At 44.0% G+C, this 17420-nt stretch overlaps 1 protein-coding gene across 2 annotated transcripts; it reads left to right on the forward strand.

Annotated features, from left to right (window-relative positions):
* The first annotated feature begins 5544 nt into the window (after positions 1-5544).
* LOC123104805 (ribosome biogenesis protein BOP1 homolog) lies at positions 5545-12896 on the forward strand. Of its 2 annotated transcripts, XM_044526704.1 has the most exons (17): positions 5545-5806; positions 5882-5995; positions 6082-6236; positions 6724-6841; positions 7324-7425; positions 8173-8332; positions 8512-8620; positions 8725-8827; positions 8951-9101; positions 9666-9798; positions 9875-9978; positions 10056-10126; positions 10209-10269; positions 10604-10831; positions 10995-11079; positions 11676-11854; positions 12537-12896. In XM_044526704.1, exons 1-17 carry the CDS (start codon positions 5681-5683, stop codon positions 12620-12622), a joined length of 2085 nt encoding a protein of 694 aa, XP_044382639.1. In that variant the 5' UTR covers positions 5545-5680; the 3' UTR covers positions 12623-12896. The 2 variants fall into 2 exon arrangements, with proteins under 2 accessions (XP_044382639.1, XP_044382638.1); XM_044526703.1 differs by having other exon boundaries at positions 5550-5995.
* The last annotated feature ends 4524 nt before the right edge of the window (positions 12897-17420 follow it).

Genomic DNA, 17420 nt, shown 5'->3' on the forward strand with positions numbered 1-17420 from the left:
CACTGAATTCAAGAACACTGGTCTAGACACTTATCTTGATACTTTGGGCATTACACATGAATTCTTAGCTCCGTACACACCGCAGCAGAATGGTGTTGTGGAACGCAAGAACAGAACACTCATTGAGATGGCCCAGACAATGCTTGATGAATACAAGACTCCAAGAAAGTTCTGGCCTGAAGCCATTGACACTGCATGCCATATCATCAACCGTTTTTATCTTCATAAGCTTCTGAACCAGACATCCTATGAGCTCCTTACTGGCAAGAAGCCAAATGTCAGTTACTTCAGAGTATTTGGTGCCAGGTGCTGGATCAAGGATCCACATCACACTTCAAAATTTGCACCAAAAGCACATGAAGGTTTTATGCTTGGATATGGAAAGGATTCGCACTCCTACAGAGTCTTCAACCTTTTTCACTATAAAGTGGTTGAAACAGTGGATGTGTGGTTCGATGAGACTAACGGCTCACAAAGAGAGCACCTGCCAAATGTGCTAGATGAAGTTACATCCAGTGAATCAATCAAACTTATGGGAACTGGAGAAATCATACCATCTGAATCTCAGCCTGAAGAGGAACTTATCATCTCCGCACCTGAACAAACAGAAGACAATGCTCAGCCTGAAGACAATCCTTCTAACGATGACAATGATCAGCAAGAGCAAAATCTTTGTCCTATACATCCTCGTGTTGCAAATGAAGTACATATTGAGAGAATAATTGATAGCATCAATGCACCCAAGAAAGTTCTGTGGCAAGGGCAACACATCTAGCAAATTTCTGTGGGCACTTCGCATTCGTCTCAATATCTGAACCCAAGAAAGTTGAAGAAGCCTTCATGGATTCAAGCTATGCAAGAAGAGCTTCAACAGTTTGAGCTGAATAATGTATGGGAACTGGTTAAGCATCCTGATCCTCGCAAGCACAATATAATAGGCACCAAATGGATATATCACAACAAGCAAGATGAGCATGGTCAAGTTGTCAGAAACAAAGCTCGTCTTGTTGCTCAAGGGTACACTCAAGTTGAAGGGATTGACTTCGATGAAACATTTTTTCCTGTGGCTAGACTTGAAGCCATACGCATACTACTGGCCTATGCAAATCATCATAACATTATTCTGTATCAAATGGATGTGAAGAGCGCTTTTCTCAATGGCAAGATTGAAGAAGAAGTGTACGTTGCACAACCGCCTGGCTTTGAAGATCCAAAACATCATGACATGGTGTACAAACTCAACAAGGCACTGTATGGCCTCAAACAAGCCCCTCGGGCTTGGTATGACACACTCAAAGACTTCCTGAAGAGCAAAGGCTTCAAACCTGGTTCCCTCGACCCCACTCTCTTCACGAAGACATATGATGGTGAACTGTTTGTGTGCCAAATATATGTGGATGACATTATCTTCGGCTGCACCAATCAGAAATACACTGATGAGTTTGGATATATGATGCAAGAGCAATATCAGATGTCCATGATGGGTGAGCTGAAGTTCTTCCTTGGTCTTCAAATACGTCAGCAACGCAACAGCATCTTCATATCTCAAGAGAAGTACCTCAAAGATTGCCTGAAGAAATTTGGGATGCAAGACTGCAAAGGCTTCACGACGCCAATGCCAGCCAAACATCATCTGGGTCCCGACGACAATGGTAAAGAGTTCGATCAAAAGGTATACCGCTCCATGATTGGTTCTTTACTTTATCTATGTGCATCTAGGCCAGATATTATGCTTAGTGTTGCATGTGTGCTCGATTCCAAGCGGCACCAAAGGAATCACATCACTTAGCTGTGAAGCGAATTCTCAGATATTTGGCTCACACCCCAACACTAGGATTATGGTATCCAAAGGGCTCAGAGTTTGATCTGGTTGGATTCTCGGATGCTGATTATGCTGGTGACAAGGTGGATCGCAAGTCTACATCAGGCACATGTCATTTTCTGGGACGATCACTTGTATGTTGGTCTTCAAAGAAGCATAACTGTGTATCTCTCTCCACTGCTGAATCTGAATACATTGCTGCTGGATCTTGCTGCGTTCAGCTTCTATGGATGAAGCAAACACTCAAAGACTATGGCATTCATCTGAAGCAAGTGCCACTCTACTGCGACAACAAAAGCGCCATCAAGATTGCCAACAACCCAGTTCAGCACTCGAAGACAAAGCACATTGAAATTCGTCATCACTTTCTTAGAGATCATGTTGTGAAGGAAGATATTGATATCATACACGTCAACACTGAAGAGCAATTGGCAGATATCTTCACCAAGCCCTTGGGTGAGAAGAGGTTTTGCAAGTTACGGTGTGAGCTAAATATCTTGGAATCCTCAAATGTCCTGTGATCAGGCACACATCCTAACACTTATGCATATTGATGACTTAGATGTGCAACACACGAAGTAAAGTATATCTTCAATCAATGAAGACTTACATTCTAAGTGTGAATATATTAATGTGGAATTTGACTTCGGAGCGCCGCGATAATTGTGCGTCGTGTCTGGGTCTAATACTTCCTATACGGTGGGTAACGCCACCACCAAAATTTTCTGTTTGAAGTGTTTCACTCATGGCGTTACGTTTGGAATGTCTTCACATTTGGTTTGACTTCAATCTCAACTTGTCTGCATGCTTATCTTCACTATGTTGATTTGATTGTCTTTCTCATATATAGCATCTAGTGCCACCCCTAGTTGGTTTTGGAGTATTGACGACAAACCTAGTTGAGGGACTAATGTGTTTGTGAGAATTGCAGGATAACACAGGTAGAAGTCCCTCATTGATTCGGTTTTCCTACCAGAGATGACCCCTAAAAATGTATGAAGACATTGAAGTCAGAGGTGGTATGTGAAGACATTCACATTGAAGACTATGATAAGAGAAGACATCGCGTGAAGACTATGGAGCGCGAAGACTTAGCAATTTCGTCGTTCTGTGTTTTTCTTTGATGAGTTGTAGGAACCACCGTACTGTTAAGTGGGGTCCAAGAGAACCAGTCAGAATGACTGAAGTGATGCTTAACCAAAAATTCTATGTCTTCGAGTGAAGACTATGAGAGCAAATCTTGTCCAACGTTGGATAAGTCAGCTTTGCTTGTAGCCCAAGTAAAGTTGCGGTGTGTGTTTGAAATCTGACCGTTGGAACACGTGTCAGTTCCTTAGTGACCCAGGGTCATTTCGGACAAATCAGGTCGGGTTGCCTAGTGGCTATAAATAGCCCACCCCCTACAACCATAAACGATTGGCTGCTTAGAGTTAGAGTACGGCTTTTGTCGTTTGAGAGCAACCCACCTCGAAGCCTTTGCGAGAGAATTCCTTGCGAGGATAAAGCCCTAAACACCCAGAGCCAAAGAGTGTTAGGCATCACTTAAGTCTTCCTGTCTGTGTGATCTGAAGAATTTTTACACTTGAGGACTGTGAATCCTCCAGCCGTTTAGGCGTCGCGTTCTGAGCATCCAAGAGTCATTATGGACCGCCGGTGAACAAAGTCTGTGAAGGTTTGGAAGTCTACCTTGAAGACTTACCAGAGTGATTGGGCGAGGACTGGGTGTCCTTAGCTCAAGGGGAATAAGGTGAAGACGAGGTCTTCTGAGTTGAATCTCAGCCTCCCTAACCAAAAGTATAGTTGTCACAGCAACTGGAACTGGTCCAACAAATCATTGTCTTCAACGAGTCACTGGTTTCATCCTTCCCTTCCCTTTACTTACTGTTGGTCCTTGTGAAGTCATTGTATGATTGCATTATCTTTTGTCTTCACTAGTGACTGCTTGTTCTGATTGGCTTCACAATATCTTCCTACCTTATATTTACTGCCCAGCTGCTATTAGTCATTGTGCTTTCACTTCATTGAATACTTGACTATGGTTTGCCTAGTGTAGTCTACCTTCCGCTGCATGGTAATAGGTTTATTTCTATCGTTTGTCTTTGAAACTTCCATGTTTTGAAGACTTTCATAAAAATCGCCTATTCAACCCCCCTCTAGTCGATCACTAGCACTTTCACAAGGCCCAACCCAGGAGAGAACGAAAAGAGCCCAGTTGGCTTACAAGAGTTGAGTTCGTCGAACCTTGTAACCATAAGTAGTTCTCTCTGTCGATCATTGCAACTTGGAACGAAAGGAATAAGATAGGCTAGGAACATGATGCGTCAGTGATTCGCCATGAGGGTGTGGATGGGTGCAACAGGTCGGCTCCAACCACTGCTTTTTGTTTGAAATTCAAATCTCCACGATTTACTTCCCTTCCCCAGTTTGATTGCTAGATCCACTAGCGTGTTCCTCACAATTGTATTAGTTTCAATGCAAAACCTGGACCACGTGGCACATCACCACGGGACGAGGTTCCGCGGCCGGCGGCAAAAGCAAGTTATGGAGCAGCTCACGCCGGATAGTCGGGTCGCTTACGACCTTCTCAATACAGAGTTGCCACATATACACGGGAGAGGTCGCTCGGGGAGATGAGGATCTTGTAGTGCTTCACCGACTATAGCTGGACACCTCAACAAGGCGGTGCCAGATCAAGTCAAGTGAGGCGAGGGGGAGGGTTAGGCTGTTGGCGATTAGGAGGAGCGAATAAAGGAGAGGACCGAGGAGATGGGATTGAGTGAGACGAGGCATAGGGAACCATGAGAGGAAGGAACATTCGGGGCAGAGTTAACAAGGGTAATTTTTTCGTACGTTCTTTTTAGATAGGAAAAAATAGAAGAGATTACCGTCCATTATTGAAGTGAGTTAATTGTGTTATGCATTACCAGATAAGATGTTGATTGCCATACATGAATTGATTATATTGCAAAATATTGATTGGGTTTGTCTGGCTAGATGAAAATCGTTTTAAACAAAAACCCAGGAGCATATGAAAATCAATGGAAGGGTGGGAGGGACAGACGAAGGGATCAGACGATGTAAGATGGGAGACAGAAACCGAACATATTTTTTAGGTAGTAGAGATTAACCTCTACATTTCCATACTCTGGCTAAGTATTTAAATAATTACTCTATTTAATGGACAAACCTCTTGTTTTTTCGTTGAAATAGAATTTTGCTAAGGACGACTTGATGCATAAGCAAACGGATCAAGCTAGCTTTCTTTGGGATGTTCCATCCTATGAAATATTGTAAATTATAAAGTTTCCTCCACCAGCTTAAATTATTGCATCATTGAGAGGGTGGTGAAAGATGCTGATTTGTTTTGTTTCTTTGCAAGGAGAGGGCGATTAAGGCGATATGGTGATGACCGAGGAGGAAAGGAGTGGGAACTAGAATTAGTTTGTTGTTGTACGAATAGAAATAGAAAACCACACGCCGTCACATTTGACACATTTTTGAATTTTAACCTTTGTTTACTCACATTTTGTATTTCGTGGCAACGCAGGAGCATTCAACTTTTTTTTTTTTGAGAACGCAGGAGCATTCAGCTAGTCCATATAATAAAATCTTATAATCTTAGGTTGGTCCGTTGGGCCGGCGCGGGACCACGATGATGATGGATGATGGAAGCTGGGCCGGCCCGGCCCTTGGCATGGGGCTTTCTTCTTGCATCCACCCGACAGCGAGGAGCAAAGCGAAGCGAAGGAACACTCTTTCCCCTCCGTCCGTCCCCTCCTAAAACCCTAGCAGCCCAGGCGGCGGCCTCCTCCCTCCTCCACCGCGCCACCCCGAGCCCCGCGCCTCTCGCCGTCCGGAATGGGGCGCGCCGACGAAGAAGACAAGGCCGCCCTCTCCCCCGGCGGGGACGACGCCGCCGACCTCTCCCCCGACGACTCGCCGTGGAGCGACAGCGCCTGGTCCGAGGACGACGACGACGACGAGGTCCGCCCCCGCTCCCCCACTCACCCCATCGATTTTCTACTTAGCGCTGATGGGTTGTCCTTGCTGCCGCCGCAGGCATCGCTGTCGTTCGAGGACAGCGGCGAGGGCTCTGGCTCCGACGCCGACTCCGACGGCCTGGAGGAGGAGGATGATGCCGCGGCGGAAGAGAGCGACTCCTCCGAGGACGAGGTGATTCAGCTGCTCCACGGCCATTTTAGTTGCGTACCCGGGGACGGACGGACGGACTATTATCAATTGGCTTTGCTGTGCTGCAGGTTGCGCCGCGGAACACCGTCGGGGACGTGCCGCTTAAGTGGTACAAGGACGAGGAGCACATCGGGTACGACATCTCCGGGAGGAAGATCAAGAAGCGGGACAGGGAGGGCAAAATCGACAGCTTCCTCAGCAGCAAAGATAATGATGATGACTGGTACGAGGCTCCAACTCGATTGGCTGCTATATAGGGTCGTGTGCCCAACTTACTACGTGCTCGTGAGAACTTCAGGATGGGATTAGTTATCCGTCTGATGTAACTTCAGTTTTACTTACAGCTAAGGAAACAGGGGCTGAACAAATGTTGAGCGGTTTAGCTTCTGTATAAGTGCTTTTATCATCTCACTCCAGTCTGTCATACTCAAAGACTAGCTACTAGCCTATGCCCAGTTCTGATTTTAAACTCTGCATATACTCAGCTGATATAAGAAAGCCTTGCCAAGTATCCCTGCAGTCTTGCACGATATGGAGTCAAAATGTTTTTGAAAAATTTCATGGTTCAGTGCCCCAGATTTCACACGTCTTGCAAAATGTTTTTCCTCCCTTACATTCATTCACACATTGTCTGCTGCTAGGTTAGGTGGGTCTGGATTTCCTTACTGATTAAATGCCCCATCCTCACTTCCTGCTGTTGCCAAGTATAGGTTAAAGATTTGGGATGACTATAATGCCGAGGAGGTGAAGATTACCAAGGAAGAAGCTAAGATAATTAGTAGAATGATGAAGGGGAAGACTCCACATGCCAATGTTGATCCATATCCAGTAAGTGTACCTGCCAATATCATCGAACATTTATTTGAAGTGTTCATGTTGTAACTAAAAAAGACCTAGTTGGTCTGCATAGTGGTTATTATTTGCTATCGTCACTATGCTTGTGAATCTGTGTAGATGAACATTTAGAAGTGAATTCCATGCTGGCATTTACTAAGCGTCATGCATAATACTGATTTTTTACGGATGTAACTTGTACTTACCTGTACAAGTAATATTTAAGCTGTAGTTGACATGGCAGTGGAGATTATGTACATGCATGCAAATTGAAGCTATTCTTTTACAGTTCATGGTTTCCTTTCATTTTCTCTATAATGTTCAACACAGAGCGAGTAGACTTCTCTTAGTATTATGTTGACTGGTTTGAATATGGTGATCACTGAAGTTAATTCTTTTGCAATTTATGGTTTCCTTCCCCTTTCTATACATATAACTATTATGCTCAACATGGGCTGAGTAAACTTTTCTCGTAGGATTATGTTGACTGGTTTGAATATGCTGATAAAGGCCATCCACTTTCTAACGCTCCTGAGCCAAAGAGGCGGTTTGTGCCCTCAAAATGGGAGCAAAAGAAGGTATATCATCAGTTTCCTTATCTTCTATGTTATGTTAGAGCTTTTGATAAAATCTACATGCTCTTTAATTTCTAATAAGATATAACTAAGTGCATGGATGTCTTGTTAATCTGTCTGTTCGAGATCTGAAGTATCTTGCTTAAGAAAAGAAATACCCTATTAAAATGTGTTTCATACAGAATGTTTTAAGAAATTTGTGAGACAGTGAACTCATGATTATTGGCAGGTCACGGGTTCCTGCTTTAATAATTCAGTTCATGATTGTGAGGTGTTTCTAGTTTTCATATTTTGCTGGTTGCCTTGGAGTGTTTACTGTTTAGATTTCAGATTGCGCTCTACTAATTTATCGCATGTTGCAGCAAGGGATTACTAATGTTAGTTCAACTTTCACTTTTGTTCAGTTGCCTAGATTTTTGTGGGCAGTCATTGAATTATATCATGTGATATTAGTACTCCATAAACAGACTCAGTAGCCATATGACTAATTCTGTAGGTACTCTCTGAAACTGCTTTGGATTCGTATTGTATATGCTTTCTCGCTGAGCAAGAATATAGAGATTATATGCTGTTAGTACTTAGTACTGGTCAAATAGCCTTAATTTCCACAGGACTTATTTGTTAGTTTCTTTCTGAAACTGCTTTGGAATTGCATTTGTGCTATCACGTTTCTTGCCTGCCATTTATAACTAATAATTAGTTTGCATTGCTATTTACTATATCTTTTACCTCAATTGTTCTTTATGGCAGGTTGTTAAACTTGTTAGAGCCATTCGTAAAGGATGGATCAAGTTTGACAAGCCAAAGGATGAGCCAAACTATTATCTCTTGTGGGGAGATGACACTGATACAGCAGACAATAAGCGGCAAGGCTTGAGCTACATTCCTGCACCTAAACCAAATTTGCCAGGTACCATGCCATCATTTTGCAAGCCATGTCATGCTTACTCGAAAAGCTTCTCGGCAATCTATTTGACCTGATGACCTCCCATTCTGTTGAAATTATGTGAAACAGTTTTGCACTGGGCATTTCTGTTTCTTAGTTGATGTTCTATATTGTGTATGATGCCATTAATTTCTTCTATTCAGGTCATGAAGAGTCGTATAATCCTTCTGTTGAATATATTCCCACACAAGAGGAGATAGATAACTACCAGCTTATGTATGAGGAGGACAGGCCAAAATTCATCCCACGACGGTATTACTTCTACATTGTCATTACGATTTTTCTTATGCATGGTCTGATTCGTCTGAGGAAATTTAGTTACATCACCCCTTTATATTGTGCCATTGATTATGCAGATTTGAATCTCTTAGAAGTGTACCTGCCTACGAGAAGGCACTTAGGGAAGGATTTGATCGGTGCCTAGATCTTTATCTATGTCCTAGAACTCGCAAGAAGCGTGTAAGTGGAGGATCTATCTTCTTTTCATGACTATATATGGGCCTTTATTGCCTGGATTCCAGTTTATCATTTATTATCGTGATGTTCTTTTCAATGCATGATGATTATTTGGCAATTCCACAGATAAACATTGATCCTGAGTCGCTCAAGCCAAAGTTACCCAGTAAAAAGGATCTGAGGCCATATCCACGAACTTGTTACCTTGAGTTCAAGGGCCATGGTGGTCCAGTGACGTCACTGTCAGTTGAAGCAACAGGGCAGTGGATAGCATCAGGTATAGAGTGTAGATATTTATTTTCCCCAAATGATAACGCCCACACGTGTGGCACGAAGCAATTCCGCCCACACGTTTTTTGATGGCAACTTTAGTTACAAGAGGATGGCAACTTTAGTTGTGAAGCATGGCAACTTTCTGTTTGGATGGCAAGTTTCAGTTTTTTTCAGATTTATTTTTTTTCCGGATGGCAACTTTAGTGTAAAAAACGTGTGGGCGGTGTTACTACATGCCACACGTGTGGCAGTTATCGGCGTCCTTATTTTCTATGATAATGTTCTGATGGTTCAAATAGTAATGAACTCAATGTTATTAGTTAATTTACATTTTCAATGTGACCAACTTTATTAGTATGCATCGTATACAAAAGTAGTAAATGACAGTGCTGTGAAACATAACTGTAATGGCAAATATTATTGACCAATCTCAAGTTTCCAAAAAATGGAGGGTTATATTTGTAGAAGGATGAGGAATTGGGCCGTGAAAAGGCCCCTTTGCTGCATGAAATGATCTCATAAACTTGAGCATGGCACTGTCTTATATTACAGTTCTTCTTTGCTGAAGGTTCATCTGATGGAACAATTCGTGTTTGGGAGGTTGAAACTGGTCGCTGTCTTAAGGTTTTCAATGTTGGTGCTGATGTCCATCATATTTCGTGGAATCCTTCACCTGAGAGGCCCATTCTGGCTGCTATTGTGTATGCCTTCGCCATTCACAAGTATACTTCATTTTCTGGTGTTACACATTCTCACCATTCATCTTATGTTGTGCAGTGGCCGTGATCTTCTGCTTCTTAACGCTGAGGTGGGGGATGAGGAAACACAAGTGAGGACAAAGCAGCTCCTCCATGTCGAGGAACCGACCCCTGAAGATGATGGTAATAGTAGTTGTCAAGCAAACAATTCTTCCACCTATCTTATTCAGTGTGTTCTTAAATATTTAATTATGTTGCAGGTGATAAGAAACCAGCTGTGAGGTGGGTGAAGAATGACAAATTTGACGGAATCACATTGATTCATCATAGGGTATAGTACTTGAGGGTTACTTATCATTCTCCTAAATGCGTAGGCTTTTTGTTCGCATGCTTACATCTGTTTTATTGTTCAGGCTGCATCAACCGTGGAGTGGCATTCAAAGGGAGACTATTTCACGACAGTCGTGCCAACTGATATCCTGTTTGCTTTGTTTAATTTACAAGTGATGCATGAGCATAATAACAAATATGTTCTAAAATAATTTTCTCTAGTTTCAATCTTGGAGCTGCCATGCAACATTCTAACTATATCAAGATAATCATTTGCGACGTTTCTAAAGTGTGTGCCCCAGCAAAATTGGCTTTTCTTTCTTTGTTTTGGAGCTGTGTGCTTTTCTTTCTTTATTGGGTCTCACTCTTTCAATTCATAGTTACTGTAGATATGCATCCCCGCCAACATAGTGTGTAAACAGATTCTTCACATTTTGAATATCTTTTCTTTCGTTTGTATACCTTAATTCCTTTGTACGTGAATCAAGGGCTGTACTGTTGCATCAGCTCTCCAAGAAGCATTCTCACCATCCTTTCCGTAAATTGCCGGGACTCCCTGTTGCAGCAGTATTCCATCCAACTCAAAAGATGTTCTTTGTTGCCACTAAGAAGTTTGTTCAGGTTTATGATCTCCAAAAGGCAGAGGTAGTCAAGAAGCTGGAGTCAGGTCTTCGTGAGATTTCCTCTATCTCTATCCACCCTGGTGGTATGTATAAAATCAACTGATTACTAATTTACCAGTTGATAAATCTTGAGTTGGTTCATATTACCTTTGCTATTCTAAGCTGTAAACCATTGGTTAAATTAATGGTAGTGCTACATTGTTTGTTGGATCGCCTTTTTATTGGCATTGCAATTCTTTCATGCAGGCGATAATGTTATTGTGGGAAGTAAAGATGGTAAATTGTGCTGGTTTGACACTGATCTGTCTACAAGGCCGTACAAGATGTTAAAGTACTACCTCTCTTACATTTAGTTTCTTTCTTGTATTTTTGGTTTCAGTTTTTGTATAGAACTATAGATACGTTGCCAATGTTACTGTTTTAGGCAGTCGGTTGCTTATTATTTTAGCTTTTCTTTGTTCAATTTACTTCAGATAACTTAATGTTTTTTATGGAGCTTATTACAAAGTGTTTTTATGTACTAATTACTAAATGCTTTAATAACAATGTACAATACGGGCAACATGCTTTTCCATCTGATGTGGGCACCTATTTTAATCAAGCAACAGTACATGCCACATGCTTTGCTATCTGATGCAGCCACAGATGACTCCATTACGCTAGCCTTCAAAGTCATGCCGACCTATTCTTTCTCGACATCACCACTATGCGCAAAAGTGTTCCCTATTAAATGTCGATGATTTACACTGTTTAGTCTAGTTTTTTTGAATTTTGTACTGTAAGAAATTCTCATGTTTTTTCCAGTTTCAGTTACTGCTCTGTTTAAAAAAACATCAGATACAGTTCTTTTTATGGATAATACCCACTAGTTATACTTATCCTGTTCTGTATGAGTTTATATTTTGTATTTTATTTTCTTTAATTCAGGAACCACTCGAAGGATATAACCAGTGTTACTTTCCACCGGAGATACCCTCTTTTTGCCTCATCGTCGGAGGATTGTACAGCCCATGTGTTCCATGGGATGGTTTATGCTGATCTCAACCAGAACCCACTTATTGTGCCATTGGAGATTCTTCGTGGCCATTTGAGTTCAGATAGAAGAGGTATATTGTCATACATCATGTGGTTTCTATAATTTGCATTATTTTACATTTTTTGTTGATTCTTATTTGCGTAGACATTTCGATCAAAACAGATATATGGCAGTGGTTAAACTCTGTTTACATCGTTATGTTTTTCACTGGAAGAATGCAAGTCATATACTTTGCTTTGAACCTTGCATTCTGGAGTCCTCGAATCCATATGACGTGAGTTTGAACTGAAGCATACATGTGCTTGTGCTGATATGCCATGTTCTCCTATTTGATCACTTCTTACAAATTACAGTAAATTGCTTATAGCTGTACCTGCTTTGTTGGTGCTTGGATTTTTTTTGAGAACCAGGGACAGACTAGCGTAATATTGAGCCTGTAATGTTGTAGCATGTATCTTGTTAAATTGAAATTATTCGCACGGAAGAAACTTAGTTTCAGTGTCCATTGAACCAAGCACTCTAGGTATATATGGGCTCGCAAGGATGCATAGGCAAATTCAAGATTTGGGCAGGATCCAACTTTGTACGCCCAGAAGGAAATATGTATTTATATTATATTTTGCGTTGCTTGAAGCTATATATTTTTGTTTATAACAATTATCTATGATATATTTTGCTAACCAGTTAGCCACACAAGGTTATGCAAATAGCAAGTATCTGTAACTATATGTTTTGGTTTTGTTGCTTTGCAGGAGTTTTGGATTGCAAATTCCACCCAAGACAACCGTGGTTGTTCACCGCCGGTGCCGACTCGATGATTAGGCTTTATTGCGACTGATGACGATGCTTTCAAGGAGCATACATTTTAGGTGCCAATTTCTACGAGTAGCTTTTCATGATGATTATATTCTACCGTTTCGCCAAGAGTTGCAGACCGGGGCCAGGAAGGATTTCCTCTCGTGCTGCAGTTTTTGTGATCGCAGTTTTGTTTGGAGAGATTGTTGTATCTTTTTTCTTAGTCATTATGTATAACAATTAGATGAGGTGCAGAGCCTTGGCTTGTAATGACAACAGGGAGTGGTAAGAGAAGTTTGAGCCTTTTGTTGGTGCTATTTATTCTTGTAGTTACATGGTCTCCCAGGCCAATGCAGCTGAGCATCAGCATAGTTGCTGCTGCTGCTGCTGCTGCTGTCGCCAGCTTCTTTGGCTCTGTGCTGAGCCATGCTGTAGTGTTGTCCACCCTGTTGGTTGGCTTCGAAGGCGCTCTTCAAATTTACCCAAAGAAATGCAGGTTTGCGTGGATGTATCTATCTGAAGTGATTCAAAACAAGTTGCAATGAATGTTATGTTTGGGCACAATTGCAGCAGAGTTATGTTTGGTGCAATCGCAGCAGTGTAACTTTCTTGGACGATTTTGATGGCCTCTACATGTAATTATGATTTTGATTTGCAGGGGTGTCGCATAGATAGGCGCAGGTTGGGATGACGCCGAATTGTGGATACCCAGTAACTCAACTTAAGCAAGTGTTGCAAAACTCGTGTGATAATATATGGTAAAGATAGTCACAATCTAAACAGCCCCTTAATTGAAGTTGGGGAACGCCGAACATGCAACAGGTGGGCTTGAAAAATCTGTTCCTGGTGGACGCCTCGCCAGAGAAGCTGCGGTGCTCACCGGCAGTGCCTGAGGTCACGCGGGGTGGGGGGAGGGGAGGATCAAACAAGGAGCCAGGGAGGGAGGTCGAGTGGTGAAAGGAAGAGGAAGGTAAGGCAAAAGAAAAAAAACTCGGAGGAGGACGCGCGACAGACGACACTGGATCGAGGTGGATCGAACGCTAGCTCCATGACCGGCCGAACGTTTCGGCGGCGCGCTGATGTGAAATGTTTTCCTTTTTTTTGAAGCAGACAATGGAGCTGCAATCACCGTTGATGGCCTGGTGGCCGTCGTCGACGCAATTTCGTGCAACGAGCATCAACGGTGAGGGACGGCGGTGGAGCTACGACCGGGGGAGCTAGAAGCGTTGCCGCTGCAAGCTGCAACTGCAGATGCAGTTCTTTCATGCGTTGCGACGACGATGAGGACGACCGGCGAGGGTTGGAAGCGGCGACGGGGAACGGACGGCGAGGGTGGGGACCGGCGATGAGGACGGCCACCAGAAGGGATAGGAGGCGCGGCACCGCGCAGCCCGAGCGGGGGATCGAGCGTGAGGAAAAAGAAACTGGGGTGATTTTTTTTTTGCTCCAGATCCAACGGACGGGCGGCTCACATCTAACGGCTAGGGCTGGACCGGCCGAAATTTTCGTCCGGCGCGTCAGCGCCTTACAGTGCCCTTAAAAAAACACAATGTGCAAACTTCTCGTCCCCTTTGCACATGGAAAACTAATTTCATCCAATGTGCGGATCAAACTGAGGCGTCATTGGTGGTGATTTAGAAATGGTTATTTCTTGGTCGCCGCAGGATTGAAAATAGCTAAACCGAAAAAGCCCTTCAGGTAATCGAGGATAAAGTGAAATATTTTCAAAAAGGGGGCGTGGTATCAATCAATGTCTAAGCATGTGTGAGGATCACACATTTGCCCCCCAAATGTTTTTGGTGAGTTGGGTATGGGTAAGAGCAACTCTAGCAGACCTTGCATAACGCCCCGGCCTGCAAAATAACCGTCAAATTGCGGGTCGGGGTCAGAAAATATGCACGAGCAGACCCCGCATCCCGCCCCGGCTCACAAAATTTTTTGCGGGGCGCGGCAAATCTTCTCCCCCAATCTCTATTTTCACGGGCTGGGAGGCCGACCCGAGCTCAACCCCTATCCCGCGTGAGATTTGGCGGGAGGGATATTTCCGCGCGGCCCTTCCCGCTCCCCGCACCCTCCGCCACCATTGCCCCCACTCCGCAAGCTCCGGCTGCTCCTCCCCTGCCGTCCCTCGCCGCCATGGACAACCTCATGCTGTTCCCTGTCACCGTCGAGGTCGCGCACGCCCCTTCCCCTCGGGCGGATCTCGTCGCCGGCCATGTTGGCCCCGCCGCCGTCGCCCAAGCCCATGCCGCGCCTCCCCGCAAGCGGCAGGGCAACGTGGTCGTGCAGGGCGGGTATCCGGCCGCCCCCGCCGCGATGACCCGTGCTCCGGGCGCCAACTCGGCAGCGCGATCTCGGCCGGCGGCGGAGAAGGTCAGCAAGGTCGCGGGCGTAAAGCGGAGGAAGGTTCCGGCTTCAAAGAAGCCACCTTCTTCAACCTCTCGCTCCATCCCCCCCGCAAGGAGGTGCTTCGGCGATGCCGTTCAACGGTGCCGCTCCTCCCACAAGCGAGGTGTTCGACGAAATGGCCGGAAGGTATGCGTCTTCGGTCTTGGCGATTCCCTTTCATTTTTCGCCATTATTCTCGATAGCGCGTGACTTGTTATCGTTCGCTATAGCGGTGGTTCGAACAATGCAACAACCGAGTTCGTGAACTTGTTGGACACGAACGCGGTTGACATTGATCAAGCCCCTTTCGAACCATTCGACTACAATGAAACGGAGGGCGGTGTGGATGATCATGGTTGTGCGGACGAATTGGAGGAGATCGAAGCGGAAGCGTTTGAGCAATCGCAAGCAAAATCTGGGAAAAGCATAAGATCGAAGAACTACACGATCTTGGAAGATCAAGCTTTGATTCAAGCATGGAGTGCGGTGTCTCTTGATGCATGCACGGGTACTTCTCAAACTTCCAAGGATATTGGCAAAGGATCGAAGATCAATACTTCCGCATTATGGCAAAGCATCCCAATAGGACTCCACGCACATTTCGGTCGCTTCAAGGGCGTTGGGAGAATATCAAGCCTATGTGCAGCCGTTGGGCAACTTGCTTGGAGCAAGTACGCAATGCACCTCCAAGTGGCACCGTGGAGTCCGACTATGTGAGTTTGTTTTGCCTTTGTTCAAATTGTGCATCATCATATTGCATCATGGAAAATGATTGGATCACTTTGTTCACATTGCCACTACTAGGGAAAACCTTAGTAGTAGCGCGGGTTTTGAGGCTAGCAGCAGCACGGATGGCCGCGCTACTAATAAGGCGCTACAGCTAACTTATAGTAGTAGCGTGGTCCTTACCCGCGCTACTACAGTTGACGATATCAGCAGCGCTTTTTATGAACGCGCTACTATTACTTAGATGTAGCGATTTCGCAGTCCCTCGCTACTGCTATATCTTTCATCATTTTCCCCCGTACCCCTTTCCCTTTCAGTTTCCCTTTCAGTTTCCCTTTCAGATACTAGATACTAGGTACTGCTAGTAGATATCAAATTCATAAACCATTACTGGGTAGTACTCCCTTCGTTCCAAATTACTCGTCGTGGTTTTAGTTCAAACCACGACAAGTAATTTGGAACGAAGGGAGTACTAGATAACAATTTAATGCATAGTCAACATGCATCCTCAAGCAGTACAAGGTCATATCAACGGCGATCATCATATGTAGTTCTAGATGATATCGACGATGATCATCATATGTAGTTCTAGATGATATAGCTACACACACATATGTAGTTCTAGATGATATCGAAGACAATCATCATCCTCAAGCCTAGGCGGTTGGTGTTCCTGATAGTAATTAGGATGGCCTGTCCAACACGAAGATTCTTGCCATCAAGGAATTTCTTCCATCCAACCGAGTTTAAGTGTGTGCGACCGTCCGTGTCCACGCGGTAAGTACAGGTTGTGACGGAGCCCCTTGCAGTAAGGCGTAGTCCAGCCGAGCCTTCTTCATCAGGCTCGATACCATAACTCACAGATATGCTCTTTGCCAATTTCTGAATAAGAAAAACATTTCAATTAATAAATAGCCTCGCAAATAAGTACATATGGATTATCTACACTATTAATAGTTTTCTTAGATTCTACACTAATAAGCATGTGATCGAACTCTACACTAAAACATATCATCGACTAGATTCCACACAACATACCATATCATTGGACTGTACACTAAGTATTTCATCGGATAATTTGCATTTGTAAGTATAACATACCATATCATGTCGATCAACCATGGTATTTGTCAGGCGGGTCACGAATGGCACCCCGACAAAGTCAGCACGTGGCGGAATTATGTCCCACAGGTTGGACACCCCCTCATCGCTCAACCTTGTTCTTTGAGCTACGATGGCTTCATGAAGTGGGTCATCATCATCTTCATCGAGTGGGTCCTCATTATCTTCATCATCTTCCACCAGGTTGAGATAAATGACAACCAGCTTGGGTCTTTCTGCTCTGAAGGAAAAGCTGATCAACTCACCACCAGTAAGACGCATGCGAGCGACGAAACGGGCCCATCCATCTCCTTCAATCTGCGAAATATTGCGTCCTTTCTCGACCTCCATAGTGTACGGCCCCCCAGGAGCCTCAAATGTCACAGTGTCTCCTGTCAGCTTGCTGAATTTCAACCTCACATTGCATGGGACGATCTGTGTAAAATAAGCAAAATGATACAATGCAGTAATGCCAACACTAAAAATAAAATAGTTATTACATTTCATCTAATTTCTTATCACCGCATGACAAAAACCCGGCTGGAAGTAGATATCGAACAGCTTGCCAGTTGCAAGGCTGCTGGCGCACCTTAACTTGCACAGTCGACATAGTGGTGGTGGTGGTG

Source organism: Triticum aestivum, chromosome 5A (assembly GCF_018294505.1).
Source record: "Triticum aestivum cultivar Chinese Spring chromosome 5A, IWGSC CS RefSeq v2.1, whole genome shotgun sequence".
In the NCBI taxonomy this organism is placed as follows: Eukaryota; Viridiplantae; Streptophyta; class Magnoliopsida; order Poales; family Poaceae; genus Triticum; species Triticum aestivum.